Below are 22,618 nucleotides of genomic sequence, written 5' to 3'. Positions count from 1 at the left end.
AGAGCACTTTTCTCTGCAATCAAAATTCTATTAAGCAAAATCTAGCGAAATGGTTAGTATAGATACAAACCTCTGGCATACATTGTGTTATCATTGTTTAGCATCATATCGAGATTAATAATGGATATCCTTCACAAAATCTTAGAATAATTGAATCACAAATAAAGTACATATCCTCTGTATACATCCACTGTCCCCTTAAAATTACCTCATGTCACAAAACAACCTACATGTATCCTTCAATTCTTGTGCAATTGCACCAATCTTCACAGGAAAATAACAAATTACTCTAGGTCAGTGGTGATTGTAGTTCTGCCTGAATGTAATTATCTATTTCCAACAATGATCTCCAAATAGCTTACAACCACACTAATATCAAAACACTTCATCCGACCTCCATAATCTGGCACCCGATCACTGCTTGACGAATAAATCAATGAATCCAGAGCTGTTTGGAGACGGGACAAGTTTTACAGAACGGCATCCCCAACCTTGGAGCAATCCTTTCAAATCCTATATCAGCTATCTCACCACACTTTAGTAATCAGACAGTGCCACACTTAAAAACATGCTTGAGCTATCATATTTCAAAGTTCCAATGGATAATATGTTAGTCGTTTGCCTCATGAAAAATGAATTGATAATCTCCAGCTATTTTGGGTTTACGATGATTAACAGAGAAATAGCAGAACAGTACAAAACGAATCATCAACCCCAAGTCCCTGATTTAGAATCTACACGTGTTTGCACTCACCTACCGTTTTTTTCAGTATGAGGAAACAAGCTGATGTATGAGGATTGTGTCATTGAGTTCTCCAGGGGCTGATGTGTTGTGTTTCCCAAATGAGCAGCTCAGAATCCTGCTTAGTATAAAATAAGTTCTGATGTGTATCCCTGTTCTGGTATATATCACAAAGCCGCTATTCAGTGAAGACACCTGTTCTTCAGAACCTCACTCCCACACATCAGCAGGTCCTTTGAATTCATCAGACACCTAACTTCGACTAGAAGAATTACAAGACAAATCCGGAGCTATGAAGTGTTTCTATAAGATGCTTACACGAATCCATGAGATTACTCCCACTGAATTCCTATCGCAACACACACCAACCTTCAAGAATCCAATAGTAGTACCATCGTGCATGTACCAATTAGAATTCCAAGATCCAACACTGCTGCATATATACTTCATCTCTCGGCAGGGTAGTCTGTCTCCGCAGTAACCCTGGAGCATACTAGACCAGTATGTAACATTTTAGAACCCAATACCCAAGTACGGCAGGCACCACCCAGACAAAATGCCAGATGAAAAATGAGACAAGACCACACAGTCCTGAAAGCAAACAAAGTGTGTTGACATTTTTTCATCCTAGCCTCTGCCCTGAATAAAACCGGATAACTGTCCAGCACCGAGGTGACAGAGGAATTGAGGCTGTCGAAGTGGTCCAGTGGAAACATCAGTACCTGTCTCCCTGTGTGATGTGGCAGAGAATTTGTAACTTTCCAGCATCGCTACCCTACATGTATCTGCAATTTCTTCAGACTAGAATGTGGCAGAGGGTTTAGGGCTGTTTGATTGTGGCAGTTGAAACACCAGCATCTGTCGCCTCTGAGGTCCTGGGTGATGTGGCAGTGGATTATTAACTTTTCAGCACTGCTGCCCTTTCTGCATGTACTTCAGACTACAATATGGCAGAGGGTTTAAGGCTGTCGGAGTGGTGCTGTAGAAACATCTCAGCACCTGTCGCCTCAGCTCGAGGTCCCGTGTGATGTGGCAGAGGATTTATAACTTTCCAGCAACGATGCCATTTCTGCACGTACTTCAGACTACAATGTGGCAGAGGGTTTAGGGTTGTTGAAGAGGAGCAGTGGAACGTCGGCAGCTGTCGCCTCCGAGGGTCCATGCGTTACTGCCAGCATCGCTACTCTGCCTGCAATTTCTGCGTGGCAGAGGGTTTAGGACTATGACAAAGTGGAAATATCAGCACCTGTAACCTCGGAGGGCCCGGGTGATGTGGCAGAGGATTCAAAGACTGTCAGGCCGGACTACTCCCTTTGTGACTTCTATGGAATTGAGAGTACGACGGCAGATAGGCCTGCCCCCAAATGGTCAGGAAACAGAGCCACCCGTCCCAAAGCTTACAAAGAGAAACAGTTAAAATCCCAAATCTGTACTTTTAGATGTTAAACTAATAATTGTGAGATGTCATACGGCTAGTATCAGACACGAGAATCAAATCTGACTTGACTGATCCACAGAGCCATTTCATCTTCACATGTGCTACTACAACATTTTTGTCCAATGCCTGTCTTTCATATTCAAAAATTTCAATTACGTCTCGACAGCAATCCTCTTGAGACCTACCAAACTAGACGCCAAAAATCTGAAGGTGACAGGTCTACATACTTTTAGATGTTTACCCCACAAATAAGAATTCAACTTGACAGATCTCTACAGCCATTTCATCTCCATGTCTAACTACTTCAATACCAGGCTTTCACATCCTCAACAGCAATCATTAAGATACACCAACCTAACCAAACACAACCCAATGGTGCCACTGAGCCAAGGAACGAATGAGCACAAAGCTTACTGGGTGCTATTTCAATCAAATAGACTTTCCGATGTCGGAATATCTCTATAAAGGACACCCTCGGGACTGACAAGTGCTGTCCCTAATAGAGAGGTGTCCAGATTTGAGGTCGAATTGAATGGAAACAACCAATTTGGGACCAAATCTAGTGTCCTTAATAGAGAGGTTTTCCGCTAAAGGAGGTTCCACTGTACATCCCTATGATCATTGAAACACTTAAGACTGATTTTGATTTGAACTCAGACCAATCCATCAGTGTTCCTCAGAGAACCCTTTAAACATTGCCCATTTCCGTTGTTAATAATTCATATCAGCATGCATACTTTGAAGACCCTCTGCGATGTGATGTTGTACAAGGATGTACACTCTTAGTCTTTGAAAGAATGCGTTTGTCTTGATAACTCTGATAGCAAATCAATTGAACACGTTAAATCTTCAGCAAGCATTTTTCCGGATGGCACGACATCTTTAAGCATCAGACCTTTTTAAAGAACCAAATCAGCACACTGAAGCAAATGGCAGTAGCTTTCAAATTTCAAGAGCAAATCACTTAAACACGGTGAATTTTAAGCCGACGTCGTTTTTTTCTTCCTCAAGGACATGAAGGAGCAACATCCAGGATCAATACGTGACTTCTTTTTAAGTCATCATCCTCTTGAGTATTAAGTTGAGCATGGCTAAGAAAAAAAGGATCGACCTTGGTGTCAAGCAGTGGTGACAGGAGCTGTACAGCAATTTGTTGAGTGGTACTATTAGAAGTGAAAATTTATCCTCATTGTTTGATAAAGGCATAACAATTATCAGTCATTTTTAATAGTTTTTTTCCAAAGCCAAATGGGTTCATAGCTGTTGATTTCATACCAGGGGACACAGGGCAATGTGTGATAACTTGGTATCTCCTTGCGAAGAGGAATCATTCTCCAATGAGTATTGCTACGATTACACTGGCAGGACTTGTGACCAAGTGTCAGTTAGGCTAACTGACCTTGCAACTCGGCCTTCAACAATAAATGGAGAGGACTCTATCTGAAGCTACCATCAACTTAGATGGGCTATTCTTTAGGCCCTTGAATAAACACCAGGAACATGTAGAAGGAACCTTAGCTTTTACGTCCAATACGAAAGGTGAAGATGTGTATGGATAGAAGTCCAGCTCAAGGAGACAAAAATAGAGGTAATCCAATAATCCATCTGAGATTAGACATCACAACGTCCATATAGTGACCATGGCACTCTAACCACAAGTGTTTCATGATACATATCATCCACATCAGTTAACTGTTGGTGGTAACACAGTATAAAATAGACCATTGCAGTTTCAAATGTCCAAAAGTGATGACACTCGAGCCTAGTATAAACCTTTGACGGTTCATCAAGCGAAATAAACCTAGTTTCTCCCCAGAGTCGAATACAGTTCTACTCGCCTGATGCCGAGCATTGTTAGACCATCAGGTTATGAGGCACCTCATATGCAAATGCTACTTACCAAAAAATTTAAGTCAGCGCTCTTCCGGGGTAGACATGAAGAACTGGACGGATACTACTACTACTTCCTGAACAACACCAGCTGCCAACTTTTTTAGCACTTTTTGCCGATGTTTTCCTCAGCTCATCATTGCTATTATCAACAAGATATCGGAACAATAACCATGGCAACGTAACCAAATACGATTTTCTGATCCGATCTTCATGCAGTTTTAGGCAATATTGTGATATGTGATTGGGGCCAGGGCTGACGGTTGTACATGGAGATAAGGGCAATATGATCTGTTTGGCATGCACCGGGAGTGTAGTGGAGCACACTGGGAGCACACTGGTTCACTCAATTAGCATCTTACAAGATTTTATAATAAGCTAACCCCCCAGGGTTCTGGAGATTTAAATCAAATGAACAGAAATCGGGACGAAAATGTGTTACAAGGTTATGGATTTTGGTAACGATATTTGATGAAACATGTCGAGCCCAAAAGATTCGGGAAATGGCATTTTTTCAAATTCAATTAAATTTGAATGATTTAATTTCAAAGCTTGAAGATTCACCTGACATTCATGACCATCTTATTTCAAACTGATGAGTTGGACACATTCGGATATGACAGATTGTCAACTTCGTGATTGAATGAGAAGACAGGAGGGAAGCTACAGCAAACTGCCTGAGGAGCCAAATTGAGCTAAAAGGCTTCTTTTTATATACAGTGAAACCTCCCTTAGCGAACACCTCTCTATGTAGGACACCTTCTCTATCAAGGACACTAGTTTTGTTCCCAAACTGGTTGTTTCCATTCAGTTTGACCTCTCTAATCAGGACACCTCAGTCTCTATTAAGGACAGCATTTGTCAGTCCCGAGGGTCTCCTTAATAAAGGGGTTCAAAGCCGAGCATCAACTAGGACATTATTGGCTCTATAAAAATTGTTGGAATTTGTAACGTTATGCAGGAGGAAACTAACTTCCATTGTAAATTTGCACACAAGTCTCGGGAGATCAATCACTGTGCTTATAGTTCAAACCTGTAATTCCTATGTTGCTACCCAAATACCGAGAGAAAAAACTTTGTTATTCAGACTCAGCAAATCTTTTAGTAGAAACCATCGCCTCTTTAACATGTTTAAGCATCGAATCACCTTAGGGATCATCTGGAAATTATTCGTTGAAATTCACTTAACGAATATCAGTGAAAATTGCTAATAGCGATGTGACAATTTTTCACACTTGTTTGCCATCTGGTCTGGTGGGAGAGCGGGAGGCTGACATTCTGTATAATTCATACTTATGCAGATTTCATTCAAATGACGTTATTGCCATCGGTGTTCACCAAAGGCCCCCAACAAACGATACAAAAATTCTAAAGTATTGAAACACAGATTTTGTATTCAGATTAATCAATCCCAAAGTATAAAGTAGTCCCTACATGTATTTAGGCGGCAAATCACCTTTGTGAGATGGTAATTGCTGGGGTCTTTGCCTCTCAGTCAGGTTGGACAGCAGGAGGCTGACATTCTAAATAATTCATACTTATGTAGATTTCATTCGAATGGGGTTATTGCCTTTGTTGTTCACCAAAGGCCCCCAACAAACGATACAAAAAGTTTCAAAGTATCAAAACATGGATTTGATATTCAGACAAATCAAATCCCAGAGTATAAAGCATTCCCTATTTAGGCAGCAAATCACCTTTGTGAGGTGGTAATTTCCACGGTACTTTGGCTCCGAGTCTAGCGGGAGACGACGTGATTTGATTAGCTCTGCTATATGAGAGGTAGGACAAGAGATCAACGATTTCGCATGGTAATGAGGCGGATAGATTGGGAGTTAGGGCATGGAATATCGGCGGGTGTATGAATTATTAACTCTAGGCGAGGAGGGAAGTGTCTCCACACCTGAGTGGTCAAAAGTTCAAGGTATTTGCGACTTAATCAGAAGGTCTCTTAGCATGGAAAGTGAGAAGAATGTGTGACACCGAAACTAAGATGACTATCAGGCTTCAAACAAAAGGCTATCAGTAGGCCTTCTTGAAGACAAAAGTGTGTACATGATTTGCCATGCAAAGGAACAATTTCAGTCGTTGCGACATGCAATTATAGTTGCTGCCAAGTGCAACTAAAAGATCTCGTCTGCAGGTAAAAACAGTCATTGCTGGGTTGATATTGGTAGCAAGTTGCTGCCACACTGCTTCTTGTCGCAGGCAACTGCGATGGCCATCTCAACATCATTCCTGTGTTCCATTTTTCTCAATAAATGAATTCTGGCATTAAAACATCTCAGGAAGCTTAAAGTAAATTCAACTACAGTTTGTGGAACTTCTTTGTTTCTTTCTCCAAACAGTTCACCTACAAAGAAGACCAAAACATTGCTTTCACAACATTTTATCCAGAAACCCTGACACCCCTTTTCATTTCTTTACATTGAAGTGCTTCTGTGAACTTAATTCACTACTTTTCATTCCAGCTTCAAAACAACCTGAGCATTCAACTTAATAACAACATTACATGTACTTCAATCAAGTTCGAAACATCAGACACCACAAATGAGATCTCCAACATTAATTAGGTGCTGTCGAGAAATTGAAGCTGAAATTTCATCTTGGAGATTTGGTCAATTTGCATTATTCCTGCCCTGGCTTATATGAAGCCAACCCAGCGCTTTCTACTTAATAAGTTGCTATGATGAGGGATTGAGAATTCAATTTTCTAAATCCGCTGCTGGCGGCTGATAATGCGGATGAAGTTTCATACGAGTTTTGGGCAGATTGTGTTACAGTAACCCTTTCCTACTCATTTTTGTGGTTTGAAAGATGATAATTTTTCTTTTTGTGCAACCAAGGGTGCAGGATTCAACCGATTCATGAAGTTTCATACAAGTTTTTGGGGGATTGTACTACAGTAACACTTTCTTACTCAATTTTGTGGTTTTGAACATGAGAATTTTTCTTTTTTGAGAAACCAAGGGTGCAAGATTCAACCGATTCATGAAGTTTCATACGAGTTTTGGGCGGATTGTGTCACAGTAACACTTTCTTACTCAATTTTGTGGTTTTAGAGGATAATTTTTCTTTTTGTGTAACCAAGAGTGCAGGATTCAACCTGGAGTCAGTAATATCACACATGCACTTGATCTAAATGAACATGATAGATGAAAACATAGAAAAAAGTGTTACCGGTACATGTGTGGATGATACTACCAGCATGATGTAGATCAATTAATATAATCTTTACCAGTACATGTATGTAAATATCATTTACAAATCGCTCGAAATGTCATTTATTTGATCACCCTTCTAAAGGTAGAAGTCATAACGTGCATACCTCACATTTTTCAAAGTTTTTCATTTATTTTTTGATACAAACATGCTCGCTGTGATATTATAATCATTGTTTATTGGCAATACACATTTATAGATTCATTCTTGCAAGCTGAATAAATCAATTCGTTGAGAGCTGGGGGTCAATTTGCCAGACAGATCAATAAAAAGCATGGGGAAATTTGTTTTTCCTGGTGTGGGGGAACTAGAATCAAGAACACACTAATGCTGACAATCTGGAATTCAGAAACAACCTGTGCAGATGAACTAGAATCCCAGAACAAACCTATGCTGACAAACTAGAATCCCAGAACAAACCTATGCTGACAAACTAGAATCCCAGAACAAACCTATGCTGACAAACTAGAATCCAAGAACAAACCTACGCTGACAAACTTGAATCCCAGAATGAACCTTCGCTGACAAACTAGAATCCCAGAACAAACCTATGCTGACAAACTAGAATCCAAGAACAAACCTACGCTGACAAACTTGAATCCCAGAATGAACCTTTGCTGACAAACTAGAAACGGAGAATGAACCTATGCTGACAAACGAAAATCCCAGAATGAATTCATGCTGATGAACTAGAATCCCAGAACACGCTGAATGAACTTATGCTGACAAACTGGAATCCCAGAATGAATATGCTGATGAACTAGAATCCCAGAACATGCTGAATGAACTTATGCTGACAAACTGGAATCCCAGAATGAATATGCTGATGAACTAGAATCCCAGAACATGCTGAATGAACTTATGCTGACAAACTGGAATCCCAGAATGAATATGCTGATGAACTAGAATCCCAGAACACGCTGAATGAACTTATGCTGACAAACTGAAATCCCAGAATGAATATGCTGATGAACTAGAATCCCAGAACATGCTGAATGAACTTATGCTGACAAACTGGAATCCCAGAATGAACGTAGGCCGACAAACTAGTATCCACGAACAAACCTACGCTGACAAACTAGAGGCAACCACTGCATACTGTTGAGTTCAAAAGCAATCCTTGCAAGGAGTGCAATATCGATTATAAGTGAAACTGAGTCCCACTGGATCCAAAAGATAAGTGTCAAGGGAACAGAACCCACAACAATCTCGTCTACAATACAAGGTCAATTCCTCTCTTGATCTTGCACTTGAGCCCAGGGAACTCTAATGTAAGTTATTATGATAGCAGAAACAGTACCATTTACCTTGAACTTGAATGTCAACATGGTGGAGGGAATTGAACCTATCTGGTGTCAATTGAATTCAATTCCAAGGCCAATGTTCTCCAAAGACTATTGGCCTTGCATCTTAAAACAGTCCTGCGAACTCTAATATTGACTATTCATAAGAAACAGCTGGCATTGGCATGAATAGCAACTTAGAAAAGCTAAAACCAGATAACTCAGTCTAAATCCTGAACCGAGATTAAAAATATGATTAATGGCATCCAGAGTGGACATGTATTATCTGGTGACTAGGGCTTGGGGCCAAATTGAATGGTATTTTGAAATTGCCAAAGTTAGTTGCATAGATTTGTCAAACTTGGATTTTTTCAATATTTCTTGCCTCGTGAGAACTTTGGCTTTCATTGCAGTCCTTGTGATATGAGGCGTTCTGGTGCATTGGAGAAGATTGAGGACCCAATGTTGGATTGGTCATGGGATTGACCCCCAGTCGAGTCACTGCTTTCTTCTCTTACTGGTCAACTAGTTCAAATAAGACCGCTACTTCTTAACCCAATAACGTTTTCTGTGGAGATTGGGAAGATCACCACATGCTTGTACACAGTGCACGTTAAAAATTCTGTCTTGCCCTTTCTACATCATTGCCTAACAACCAACTGACAAGAACTACCATTATCCATTATTCACTACAACTCGAAGTGACGAGAATTAGTCCCAAGATGAAATCATAAAAGTTAATGAGAGACAATGGTGGCCAAGGGTTGTACTATAAACAAAGTTTAAGGTTTGCCAGTGTGTGATGTAGGCGATTATATATGATCATGAGCAAAGGTTACATTTACAGTCTAGCTCATATCAATATATCAACACCTACTTTATATGATATCTCGCAAACCAATACACCAAATTCAATGCAGTTTTCAGCATTATGTCAGAAATTTCATTTTCTTATCATACAGTATGGCTCTTTCAGCCCACCAGACAGTTACTCCAGTCGAAAACATAACAGTAGAGAACATTTTAAATCCTCTACGTCCACTACAAATATCACTTTCAACAGCCAGGGTCGACAGCTGTATTTCGTGGCGGACAGCCATTGAATCGTGATCGCCTTAAGAATTTGCCACCAGACTAACTGAGATTACAGGCACTTCAAGTCCGTCTGCTGACGTCTTAAGACCCCACTGCCATTTTAGATATCACGGAAGTCACTCAACCATCTTCGAAAAGATTTACAACTTTCACAATACTATTATGGCTTCTCTCCACATAAGCAATATTGAGAGCATTTCACACCTAAGGTCTTGATTTTTTTATGCGGCCTTGCCCATTACCAAAGGCCTTGGGCGTGGAACCCTATCTACATTTTAAAGAAAAAGCCTTGATAAGCTGAAATATTTGAAAGCAATTCTTTTGGGACCCATAGTACATCATTAAAGCTGACCTGACTCAAAATGCACTCACCGGATGATGTGATCTCATCTTCGTTGTAATCTCCCATGTCGGATCCTGAGGGGTTGGGGTCGCTATAAAACGTGTTCCATTTAGAACTAGATACTGCCGCTAACACTGCTCCCTGTGCGAAGAAGAAAAAGAGCGATATTTACAAATGTAGTTTGGAAACCAAGTTTCAATTGGATTTGCTGATAATGGACAAGGGTGTTGGGTGATATGAAACTTGACATGGGAAATGTTCATTCACATCAATTTTTCATGGATTTCACTAATAACCTAGATTCACAAGGTTTTTTTATTGGAAAAACTAAAATAAATTTCTTTATACACCAAAAAATTGTGGCAGTTTACATTACTATGAGCCTGACTGCAGAAACTGCTAAAACCGTGGAATAAAAAATTGAACAGCAATTTGAATTTTGTAAAACAAATTTAGATTCAAATTGGATTATTTGGGAATTGACAGGATACATTATTGCCACAATAAAAACTCCACATCTTTAGCCTCACTAGCCAACTGGGAAATGGTAATAAAATACCCTCCACCAACCATTGATATCGCTTTGGCCTTCACATCAATATATAAGCCTTCTAGTTTTGCTTCCAGATATCGGTTGAAACCAATTTTGGATTTAATCAACCAAGCTAACAGCAATATTGAATTCCATAAATCATGTCAAAACAAATATTAGACATTTTGGAATCAAAAACAATGCAGTAATTTAGAGGTCCTGAAATCTATGTTTTTGCCAACGTATTTCAAATATCAAAACATTGACTGTTGTAAATATCAAATGGAATCACAAGGCTACAATTGGCTCCAAAAAGAAACAAAAAAGATATACACTGCCACTGATATCATTTTGGCATGTGCACGAATGGTTAGCTGTCCTTTTGGACGGGGTGTTCGAATTTAGATGATCAAGTTGTCGCAACTATGAACTGCATGACCACACACCAAAAAAAAACCCACAATAGAAAACAAGACCAATCCATTTGGCTATCGTTTTAAAGCCAAAACATGATTGATTTCAAAACCTGAGATACACATTACAATGGAGCCACGGCTTTCCAGAAGCCAACTCGGAAATGGTAATGAAATTATCGCCACTCAGACCTCAATCCATTCATACCATCTTGGCACGCACACCAATGTCTAGCTACCCTTGGTTGGGTGGCCTCCAGAGACCTGCTCAAAGCAATTTTGAATTTCATCAACCAAGCAAACAGCAATATTGGATTCCATAAATCACGGTCGGAAAACATTTTGCCCCCAAACCCAATTTGCAAGAGATTTGTATTGCTAGCAACTGATATATTTTTGAAGTAGTATGGGAGGAAAATCTGAAGTGTGTTTTATCAACCTTTTACAAGCTGATGTCAGAATCACCGTGCCAGCGATATTGGATTCTTCAAATCAAGCGGACCAAAACATTTGATCCCGCACCCAATTTGCCGAGATGTGATCTGTATTGATAAATAGATTCTCGTTGGACAAACAGGTCTCAAACATTCACCCTCACATTGGTTGTTCTCACATGAAATTTCACGCCAATTCTCACCCCATTTATCAAGTGTCTTCTCCTAGTAATTTTATTTGTTGGCATGTTCAGTTGAAATCAGACTGACATGAAAGTCTCTCTGGTTCCCTCTTTACTGAATTATGAATCAGAATATTCAGCCTTCCATTTAGGGTCAGAGCTTAGAGAACATGGGAGAGGGAGGGGGGCATAGAATTTAAAGTTCACATCATTTTTTTTATTTATTGAGTTTCATCTGCTGGTTTTTATGTCAACATATCGTAATGTCAAATGATTATCATGGTATTCAGATACAGAACTTATTAATTTGAGAATTAATCAGCGGACAACTGGTACACATCATGACGTTGGGCGAACATAGGTTCAAAATCTGAAGGCCAGTATACTCTCCAATTGCTTTCTTTCCTCTTTGCTCCCAGCTTTTACATGGACTTTTCCCAAAGTCAGCATCAGGCATTACTCCTGGGAAGGCGAGGATGGTCTTGATAACACCCAAGGAGTTAGAATAAAGTTTTGGAAACATACAGGTGGTTTGGTCTCATCGCCAGTTAGTGGTAAACGTCCTCCGGAAACACCGACAACATTTTTAAAACCTAAAACATCTTCCGACAGTGTCTGCCCTTTCGGGTTTAGAGTGGCTCCAATGGTGTGAAACAGTTGTTGATTGTACTGTTTAGAATAAATCTCTCTGGAAGAAATATTGGCAGAACTTTCCAATAAGGTGCGAGACTTGTTAGATTCAGTTGAAAAGCTTTGTCTTATTTTCGATTTTGCCAGATTGAGGTTTTTGTCCAAGTTATGTTCAAGAGAGTCCCCAATACTTCGGGTCCCCGTTGAAGTATTGGCCATATATTAGAATTTGATACAGATCCTTTGGGGGTGGTCCTTGGAAGTTTGTATTTGAGGTTTTCATCCCAAATATTAGATTTAGGAGTCCACGATGTTAGCTGATTATTGCTAGAACTGTGATATATTCTCTGGATAGAGTTCCCTAGAACCCTTCGAGATCGGCCTGAAGACGTTTTGGGACGAACTGTGTCGTGAACATCTTGGAAGGAAGTCCTTGGGCTGCTAGATCTTTGAACATTAGTCCCCTGCTCTACCTGCGTCCTACTTGTAGAACTCTCAAGGGCAATTCCTTTAAAAGAGGCCCAGCTGCTATTATTACACAAACTGGCACGAATACATCTTCGAACAGTAATTCTTGGAAAAGTATAGGTTGTGCAAAAAGGTCTTGCTTCAAGTTCTCCCTCAAAAGAAATCTTATTCACTGTTTCAGTGCCTGATGGATTCACGGCTGTTGCTATCTGATTATCAGCTCCATGTGCAGTTTGAGATGATGGTCTTTGAACATCAGCTCCATGTGCAATTTCAGTAGCTTGTCTTTGAACATCAGCTCCATGTTTATATTTGCATGGTGCGGAATTCGACTTGGCGTGGGGAGATCAAATCTACTTCGGCAACTTTTTGAGATACAAATTTTTTAACACAGAATTTGAATTTATTAGAGTTTGTTTCCCAGATGGCAACACTACGTGAGAGAAGAACAGAAAACAAGGTCAATTAAGGTAATTGCTGGAGGTTGGTTTCTACAGCAACTCAACAGGCTTCTGGGGTGAGCCACTGTGACCTTATCGAGTAATAGAGAAGACAATATCAGAACTTTGACGGCTTCCGTTCCTAGACTTGTTGCTAGTGGGTGGTGATTTAACCCTCAGAACACGCTGGAAGTGGACAAAGTGTTTTCTTCTGTTAGGAAAACAAATATCTTATAAGGGCAGAGACATGTATTCATCCACAGGCGGAAGTGTGGCACAGACACATAGTCCGTACTGAACTGTGAAGCTGTGGTAAATACATGACTGTGATGGGTGAAAGTGGATTTATTCTTCAATCTTTGGTGGATTCTTAATCTACAGAGCCAGGCCATAACAGGGATATACTTTTTGATAATTAATTTAAGGAAATAATATTGTGTCAGTGGCCAGTCTAGAACTTGTATTCTAGGCCCATATCAGTCTGCGAGTGACGATTTGATGGCACCCTGTACCCAAATCAATTTTTCTCAGGCAATCGGTATTGGAATGTTTTGAATTTTTACTATTATTTTGATAAAAGCCTCTTCATAACACATATAAAATTTGGTGGGAATTAAGGCACTCTTGGTGTACTTTTTTCACCAACCTACATTCATTGAAATCTACACAGAATGTACACGCTGGCTAATAGAGGTCTCAGGCCATAAGTGCAAGCAATGAGGTACAAGAGCTGTAGTCTTTATAGAGAGAAATCGATGAACAAATTATCCTGTCTAGCAAAGATGTCAATATTGAATACAGTTAAACATGTTAAACGAAAGGCCGACTCTAACAAAATACAGAACCTCTCTATTTTAGGACAACCTTTGGACTGACAAATGCAGTCCTTAATAGGGAGGTGCCTGATTAAAGAGATCAAATTGTGCAGAAATTATTTATTTGGGACCATAATTATCCAATGTTCCGTAGAGAGAGTGTCCTCATTACAGAGGTTTCCTCTAGGGGAGGTGCCAGAGTAGTGGAGGATTAGGTGACATAGGGCAAATCAGAAAAGGAAACAGTGCCAATTAAATGAATCTATGCATTGTTAGGTTCGTTTCTATGGTAACTCATAAGACTTCTGGGGTTGCCGAGTTTTAGAGAAAAGAACATCAGATCTTGGGAGGGTTCCCTAGCTAGACTTGTTCCCGGTGAATATTGATTTAACTACTGGCGGAGGAATTCTGGTGAAACGCGTGAGACTTTCACACCAGTATATTTTTGAGAGCATGAAATATCCTGCATGCGATATCTTTTGTTCGAGAGTAGGTGGGAGAGTGACATCTGCCAGCAAAAATGTAGGAAATTCAAATATCGTGTTGAGAGCTGACCATCGCGTGGGAAATTACATAGCCTCTTAAAGATGAGATATTCCACAGAGGAAACCTATCCTGTCAAAAACGCCATTTAGAGATCCCATGTCGATCAATTTTGGAACATTGCCTGGAGAACCGTTGCGCTTGTGACGTTATCACCAACAGAAGAAACCCCTAACAGTGAACAAGATGCAGAGACTGCGTCATTATTGCATTTCTGTAGTCATCTCCATCCGAAAAGGATGCACAGAGTCAGCCTTCTTGATGACACTTCAAAACACGTGTTTACCATGGCACTGATATGAACTTACGTAACATCATAAGACCAGCTGAGAGATGTCCAAACAATAAGAGGGGGCCTCTGTGTAAAAATAACTTGGCGCTGCAGGGGGGGCAACCAGAAAAGTGGGTGTATGGCGTAATATGGGGCAAAATACGATGTTGGTCAATACGGACGGTAAAGAGCAGGCTGCTTTGCATGCTGGGTTCCAACTACAAGCAAATGGTGAAAATGGCAATATGAGGCACAAGGATGATGTACTTTAGACATCTGTTTACATATTTTCAAACTACACCCATAGCAGCATGACCAATCAATAAAGAAATAGAATAGCTTCTGGTGGTAGATAGCAATTATATCAAGGGAATATTCAATATTTCATGATATCAGCAGTCGATGTTGCAAGCAGGCAATACGCCCTCCTCTCGAATAAATGTTAGTGAATAATGTTTCTAATAGAACACAACTGTTGTGAATTGACAATTGAAATCAACACTGAAACTTCAGCGGTTCACCTACACTTGCAGAAATACCTGGCCATCAAAGCCCATGGATATAAAATATCAACTCCCAAAATAATCATAACTGTAACTCTATCACCACACATCTGAAATCGGTTCAATTGATGTCCAAAGTCGAGAAGCTTTATAACAAGATGTAGTCGCAATCACAATCACTCTCAAACAAGTCGAGTGTATAAATGGGCGGTATCCAAGCTCAATGTGCTGTGCAATGAAAATAATAAACTCCTTCAACATGTTCAAAGGACTCCTGAAGAAGGTGGGTCTTCAGAAGAACCTTGAAAGAGTTGAGGTTGTCACACAATCTCAGGCGATCCGGTAGAGCATTCCAGAGTGGTGGGGCCACAATAGAGAATGGCTGGTCACCGAATGATGGAAAACAGGCTATACTGATTTAAAAAACAGTTAAATTGGCCCAAAATATTGACAACAAAACAGGGATTTTCATTATCCCCCACTCAGACAAGATACTGAAATCAACCTAGGTAATGACAAGAAACCCTTGGTCAAAATCGTCCATGTTGTAATCTCTCTATGATTCTGCTAACCATAAATGAGACCTGTCGCCATTAAACCAGGTCAGATACATAAATAGGTCATGCCACATTTAAATGGGACACACCACATTGAATACGGTCAGAGTGACAGTACTGGTCAAACATCAATAAATCAATAGCGCACATCTTTCAGATCTATTGGACAACATACTTACTTCGTTCGGCATTAGCTATTGATTTTATTTACATCCAAATTGTGAAGCATCCCAATGTATCCACTCGTCGGCCGGTGCCGATAGCACCACGGAACTAGGATAAATTTCCTAATTGATCCAAATTGAGATGTTACTTCAAGAACGTATCCAATGTGACATTACCATCATGTCATGCCGATGCAATTATCCACTAATTTGGATTTCACGATATTTCCTACGAAGCAGTACCACGAGTGATAAACACCACAGGCCTGTTATCAATAAAAGCACCAACGAAACCGTAGCATTTTGTGACGGTCCACGACGACAAGCCGGCGTATATCCTGCATAAAGCGAAGAGTCGATGAAGAATCAGTTGCCATGGTTACCAGTGGATCTAACTAAACATTGTTGCCCTAGCGACCAAGTCTTACCTTCAGTTTTCGTCTGGCGTTAAATTTCTTCATCTCTTCGACGGTTTCGTGAAGATGCAACTTTGCGACCCGGCTTTTCTCCTGTAAAAAAGGTTGACCGTTAAAAATTTGAAATTTGTTATTTGTAATTGAATTTGAAATTTTTAAAAATTTTCCATTAATGCGTACTGAATATGAAATTTAACATTGCCATTGTGGAGACAGATAAACAAATAATGTTTATACCAAGTTTGAGAGAAGTGGCATGCCTGATCACTACACTACAGCATTGTGTGAAACTGCATTTCTATTTTCCTGACCAATAATCGAACACAAACGGCGTACCACTTAAGAATTACATATTTGCATCTTTCACTTTCACTTTCCTTTCTGTGGTTCTCCATTGTTTTCAAGAAAAATGGAGGGAAATGACTGATATGCCCTCAAATTCATGCCAAACACGGCCAAACTCAGCCAAACTTTTGTTTGGCAATGTTTGCCTGTGTTTGATAGTGTGGACGGGTCCCCAAACATTCGCCAACATGATGTTGGCTCATGTTGGCCAACAATTGTTGGCGAATGTTTGCTAGTGTAGACCAGGCTTTAAAACAATATGAGCAGCTTTGCATTTGCATTTAAGTGACTTGAAATCGGGCCAGTTTTGTTTCTTTTTATCTAGTATAATTTTTTGAAAACTATGTCATAACATTTTGGGGTGCGCTGCATCTGCGAAAGGAAGAGGCTGCAATATCTAAGAGTACATTTGGCCTAATTTAAGAAACCTGGCAGTCTGTCTTTAGCAAGGAATTTTTTTCATTCATTTCCACATTTCTCTCAATGGAGGTCAAGAACGATGACACCTAAAACATGAAGTGAAGAAATAAGTCATAATACAAGAAATATGAAAACTAAACATTGCATACAGAAAGTGACACACCACATTTAATTGTTTCAAGCAATATCAGAATCCCATGCAAACTGTACCTTTGAATATAAAAAACCTTGGTTGCAACGTAATTTGTTTTAAACTTGCCATGTTTCCATTAATTAAGTAAGCTTGCATGATACCATTTACAAACCTAAGAGCCCTTGTACCATAACCAGTTTTACAATCTTTGTCTTGTGTTGTATACATAGCGGACTTAATGGAAAACTATCTAAAATCTTTCACTGGCAAATTTTCATTTTTACAAACTTCAAAACAAACATGCCCCAGTGGATTATTTTACATCTAGAATACACATTGTGATAAAGAGGTATTTGAGATAGCTCTCATCGCTAACTCAACAATTCTACAATAAACTGACCGTAAGGCATGATTTTGGCTGAGGTCTCAAGCCTGGGCCAGGAAACACACCTAATTAGTAGAGTGGAGACACACCTAATTTAGTAGTAAACATGCAAGGGAAGATATCAAGACCTACGCTGTCGAAGAGAGTCGCCCTTTCTGTCACATGAGTGTACCAAAACCAACTGGTAATCGAAGGTGGGACCTCAGAGGTGACAGACAGCTTTTCCACAGACAATAGGAACAATACATCTCCTTGATACGTTCATGATGAGTGCATACTGAAAACCAGCACCAAATATTTGCCCCTCATCATTCTTATAATTCACGAAAATTTCTGACAATACGAAATGTCTTTGTTTTTCCAATCAAATTTTTGGGCCATTTTTGTTTTTGTGGAAATTTGCCAAATGAAACGCCAGCAAAAATTTGGCAGTTCACAATAATAAACAATGATAGATGATGCTGGATAACAGTATGGCCATTATCATCCATTTACATATCTATTTCCCTAACTGGAAACAAGTGCGGTTGAAAAGTTACAAATGACTTCTTTGTGAGGGGTGAAAAACGATGTTCATGTGACAAGGCATGAATGAAGAATAAAGAATATATTACTCATTGATCGACATGCCATTTATAATGCTTTATTCTTTTGGTCTGATACTAGTTAATGAGCACCAACATGTCTTCATGATTACAACTGTGTTTTGTTCTAGCTCATGTGATGGCACTATTACTTGAGTCATGACCCAGAGGAATATTTGCATGGGAGAAAGGCCACTTTAACTGTTATTGAGCTTGGGACACTATATTTAAGCCACTAAAATCTGGATGACAGTTTATTTCATGAATTGTTTACATAACACACTCGCACCGAATTTCTTTAGAACGTTTTTTCTTTCCTCTTATAATGAAACCTATTTTAGCGGAATCCTCTCCAATAAGGACATCATCTCTGTTAACATGGTTAGGATTACACAACCTTTAGTTCCAATGCTGTCATTCCCATCATAATTGAGCTCTGTAGTAAGAACCCTCTTTCAAGGACAGAGTTGGTCAGTTCCAGGGCCAGGGGTGTCCTTAAAAGGGAGGTTTTACTTTTTTTATTAACAAAACTTCCACCAGAAGCACCATGCACATTCTTTCCCCAGCATCATGCCGACAGTTTACACCACACCGTTGGCCCTCACTCAGCCTGATGACATCCAGAGAAGCGAAAGCCCCACAATTCACCCAAGGCCCTTCCCCACTCAGAAAAGGCAAATTGTTACTTACACTGGCACATTTACCAGCTTCGAGACGAGCAAACTATTTGACGGAAATAATTTATTTTAAGGATATTTTTTGGTCGTTTATGAAGACAGGACAGGAAAGCTTTGCCCTGGTGCAATAATCGAAGAACATTTTGACATAAATTGACTGAGCAGACGTCTATATATTTCAATCTCCAACTTTCATGGGTACTTTCCCCCCAATCGACTTGGCCAATGTAATCTTCCACATGACCTCCTTCTCTGATAATACTAGTACAGGGTCAGTGGTTACTGATACATATACACAGCTGGTCAGTTATGAAATTAGAAACCGACTGCCTGAGTTGCATGATGCCTTCTCTCTGGAACGTAGAGGTTGGTCTCTATATACAGGGACAATCTGCTGATGTGGTGGCACCTTACATGAAGACATAACCAAAGATTTCAATCTCCCACTCTCACGGTCACATTCCCCTCAATCAATTTGGCCAGTGTGCCCTTCCACATGGTCTACCTTTCTGATAAAACTCGAGGGTCAGTAATCACCACTACATGGATGGCCAGTATAAACTGCATGAGAGGTATATCATAGTACCGGCCATGAATCTTAAGGACGGTTCCCCTACAACAAGGGGACTTACGCAGTGCTGATATTTAATCACCCCCAGCTCCTTTAGCCATCACACTGTGCTTTTAACGCAAGACTTAATGATTCTGTGATAAGCATAAATGCAACAGATGCAAACTTGGCTAATTGGTTCCTACCTATCTAAATTGCTATTGAGATAGTACATGCTTATACAATATGATCATTAATGATCACCCTTGGCATATCATGTTATGGTCTTAATTGGTGATCTCGACACAATACTAATTCTTCAGTCGTATTAACACTTTCATGACAGGAATAAGACTAATATCTGAGACTTTAACAAAGTGCTGATACAAGATCTCAATGGACCTAAAATCCATTCAAAAGGCAGCACTATTTGGAACCATTTTGACTTGGCTGCCACTTCGGTTTCATGATGTTAAACGTCACTTAATTTACGTTGAACCTGAATTGTGGTATGATCGACATATAACAGGGGTATTATCCATGCATCCATGCTCCATAAGTTTGATGTTAGTGACCTTGAAAAGTAGGTCAAGGTCAAAATCAGTACAACATCTGACGCAGCTTCAGCAGATGCATCCACACATTTTTTTGGTAGCCTCACAACAAGGACTTACGGAGTCATGGCCTATGAAATGTATTTTCACATATCGCCCACTGGGGGCAAGAAACAGTCTTGGAGTGAAATTTGAAGGGCGTTGTGCACTTTAGAGGATGAGATTCAAAGTTTTGCATTGAACTGTCTGGGTTAGATATCACTTTTGGACAGGTGGACAGACTAATGGACAAATTGTAAACAATGATACAAGATCTCCCCTACTTTTTTGGAAAGCGGGGAGATTAAAACTTACCACAAGGAAAGGTTCACCATATTTGTGAGCTTTAACTGTTAAAGGGGGCAAAATGACAGAATGGAGTGCCACAGACATATGGGTGATCTGAACTGAACCCTGAGATATGGAGAACCATTCCTCTGGTAAGAGAAAAACATATACAGACACGACAACACTTAAAGCCATGACGGGGGCCACATGCAAGACATGGTACAAGTATTTGGTGCAAGTGAAAATTTGTTAATTATATCCTGGTATTCGTTTAAATTTCCTCAGATGGCTGGACACTACCAGCAATCTGGCTATAATCACTAAGGCAAGGATCCCCTATTGGCAAGTTGTAGCCTGATCGGGCTATTTTGCTGTTCACACCCGCCGATTTGACTAGGCTAGTCATGTCTACAGCAACAAGATTAACAGGTTGCTTTAGCTACCTCTGCTAAACCCGTGGATTTAGTAGCAGCAAACATTAAGAGGAAAGACAGAAATAGTCCAATCAGTGGGCGATTGCTTGATTGGGCTATAATGCACCAATTGGGGACCCTTGTCGAACTGATCACAGGATCTGAGGTTGAAAGTTACCCTCCCGCACAGAATGCACAATAAAGGACTGCTTTTGGCAAACTTCTCATTCTGGGAAGCAACTAGTGGGTTTGGATAGATGATGCAGAGTGCCTTTCTAATGTAATGAGTGGAAACACCTTTTCTGTCTAAAAGAACTCATTGCTCTTCATGACGCAGTGGTGTAGTTGAAGAGTGTCCGACTTGTGATCAGAAGGTCATGGATTTGAGGCGCGGCCAGAGCCACTTGGCACTCCAACTGTCCTGAAATGTCCAAGTTCAGAGCAGACATGTGCAATCGTTGGTTTCTCCACAAAGGTTTCTGGTTTAGGCTAGGAATGCGCATAAAGGGTTTTGAGACTGTTGTACACTATAAAGCGCAATCCTTGTAAGACATAATTCACGTTTTCTTTTTCTTTTTTCCTCCCAACATCCGCGACACTATTTTATGGTATAAGAATAGGTCAAATATTTAGTAGCTGAAATCATTCGTTTTTAGCAGACGGACATAACCTTCAATGCGAATATTTGATAAGTATTTTGTGTTTGAATGATACAAGCTGTGTAAACGTGCAAACTAAAATACATTAGTGCAAAATGGAACATAATTTTCAAAACATTTGATAAGTGTATGATAGACTGATATTTACCACGTCCTGAATATTTGAAATGGCAAGGGAGACACGGTTAGGGACGAGAATACAGGTTGATAAAAAAGAAAAAAAACATTCATATTTTTAAAAGAATTATCAATTCATACCACAGTATTGAACTAACCTTTGATGTAATGTAAAACAGTCCCAATCAAAACTGTCAACCCTGTATTCGTGTCTGCAATGTTTGTTATGCAGAGCGTACAATCATAAAACTAACATGCAAAATACGTCCAACCCTGCGTATAGGCTGCATGAAATCTCTGACCAATGTAATCATTGCCTGAGCTGCACTCAAGACGTACACTTTAGAAGATGTTTTTTTTGCCTACATGTACATGAATATGCACCCAGTAGAGGCTTTTCTATTAATGAAAAATCTCTGTTGGTTTTTTTCAACAAAACTTTCATACATGTAGTTTAGGTTGTTTGCAGCTTACGCAAAGCAGAAGGTATGTCATTTGTGACTGGGACTGTACCCTTTCCTGAGAGAACCAAAAGACATTCACCCATAACTTTTTAAACCTTACTTCAACCAAATTTCCTCACTACACAGCAAAGAAAGAGGCAGACCACAGCATATTCACACTAACGAAAGTGATACATAAATCAAGTTTTATGCAATACCGGTTATACGAAATCTGCACAATAGGCATCTAAACATCAATATGATAAATATGGGCAGGTCACAGCGCAACAACAGTTGTACCCAGCCTTTAAGGGAAATAGGAATCCCAATCAGCAAGAACACTATTTGCAACAGTTACAACTAGACTGGTATGATGCCATCTATCAGAATCTACAAGGAACCAAGAAGACCAGCAACATCAGCGACTAGGGAAGACTTCAAGAACTGCACGTATCTATTGGAAGGGGTTCAATGCAAGTACATGTACATCATAAAGCTTGCTTTTTATTTTAACCTAGAACATGTAGGTAGAACATATCTCTTTCAGGGTCAGAACACTTTGTGTAGCAAAGATGGCAAACATGAACTTGAAACAGTTATATAGCTAACATGGTTAACTTGGACATAATA

The 22,618-nt window shown here is 39.8% G+C and overlaps 1 protein-coding gene across 10 annotated transcripts in view; it reads right to left on the bottom strand.

Moving 5' to 3' along the window:
* Window positions 1-22,618, bottom strand: part of LOC135494917 (peripheral plasma membrane protein CASK-like) — a 399,974-nt gene that overhangs the window by 203,880 nt on the left and 173,476 nt on the right. For 9 of the 10 annotated variants that reach the window (XM_064783248.1, XM_064783249.1, XM_064783251.1 and 6 more), the window contains 2 exons: window positions 16,394-16,474; window positions 10,043-10,154 (listed from right to left, as the gene is read on the bottom strand). In XM_064783248.1, coding sequence (XP_064639318.1) covers window positions 10,043-10,154; window positions 16,394-16,474 — 193 coding nt within the window. Of the gene's footprint in view, window positions 1-10,042; window positions 10,155-16,393; window positions 16,475-18,938; window positions 18,972-22,618 lie in introns of all 10 variants that reach the window. The other variant, XM_064783243.1, reaches the window with a different exon arrangement.

This window comes from Lineus longissimus, chromosome 10, assembly GCF_910592395.1.
Source record: "Lineus longissimus chromosome 10, tnLinLong1.2, whole genome shotgun sequence".
Classification (NCBI taxonomy): domain Eukaryota; kingdom Metazoa; phylum Nemertea; class Pilidiophora; order Heteronemertea; family Lineidae; genus Lineus; species Lineus longissimus.
Note: the sequence above shows the minus strand (reverse complement) of the source record. Positions and strands in the feature narration are given on the sequence as shown.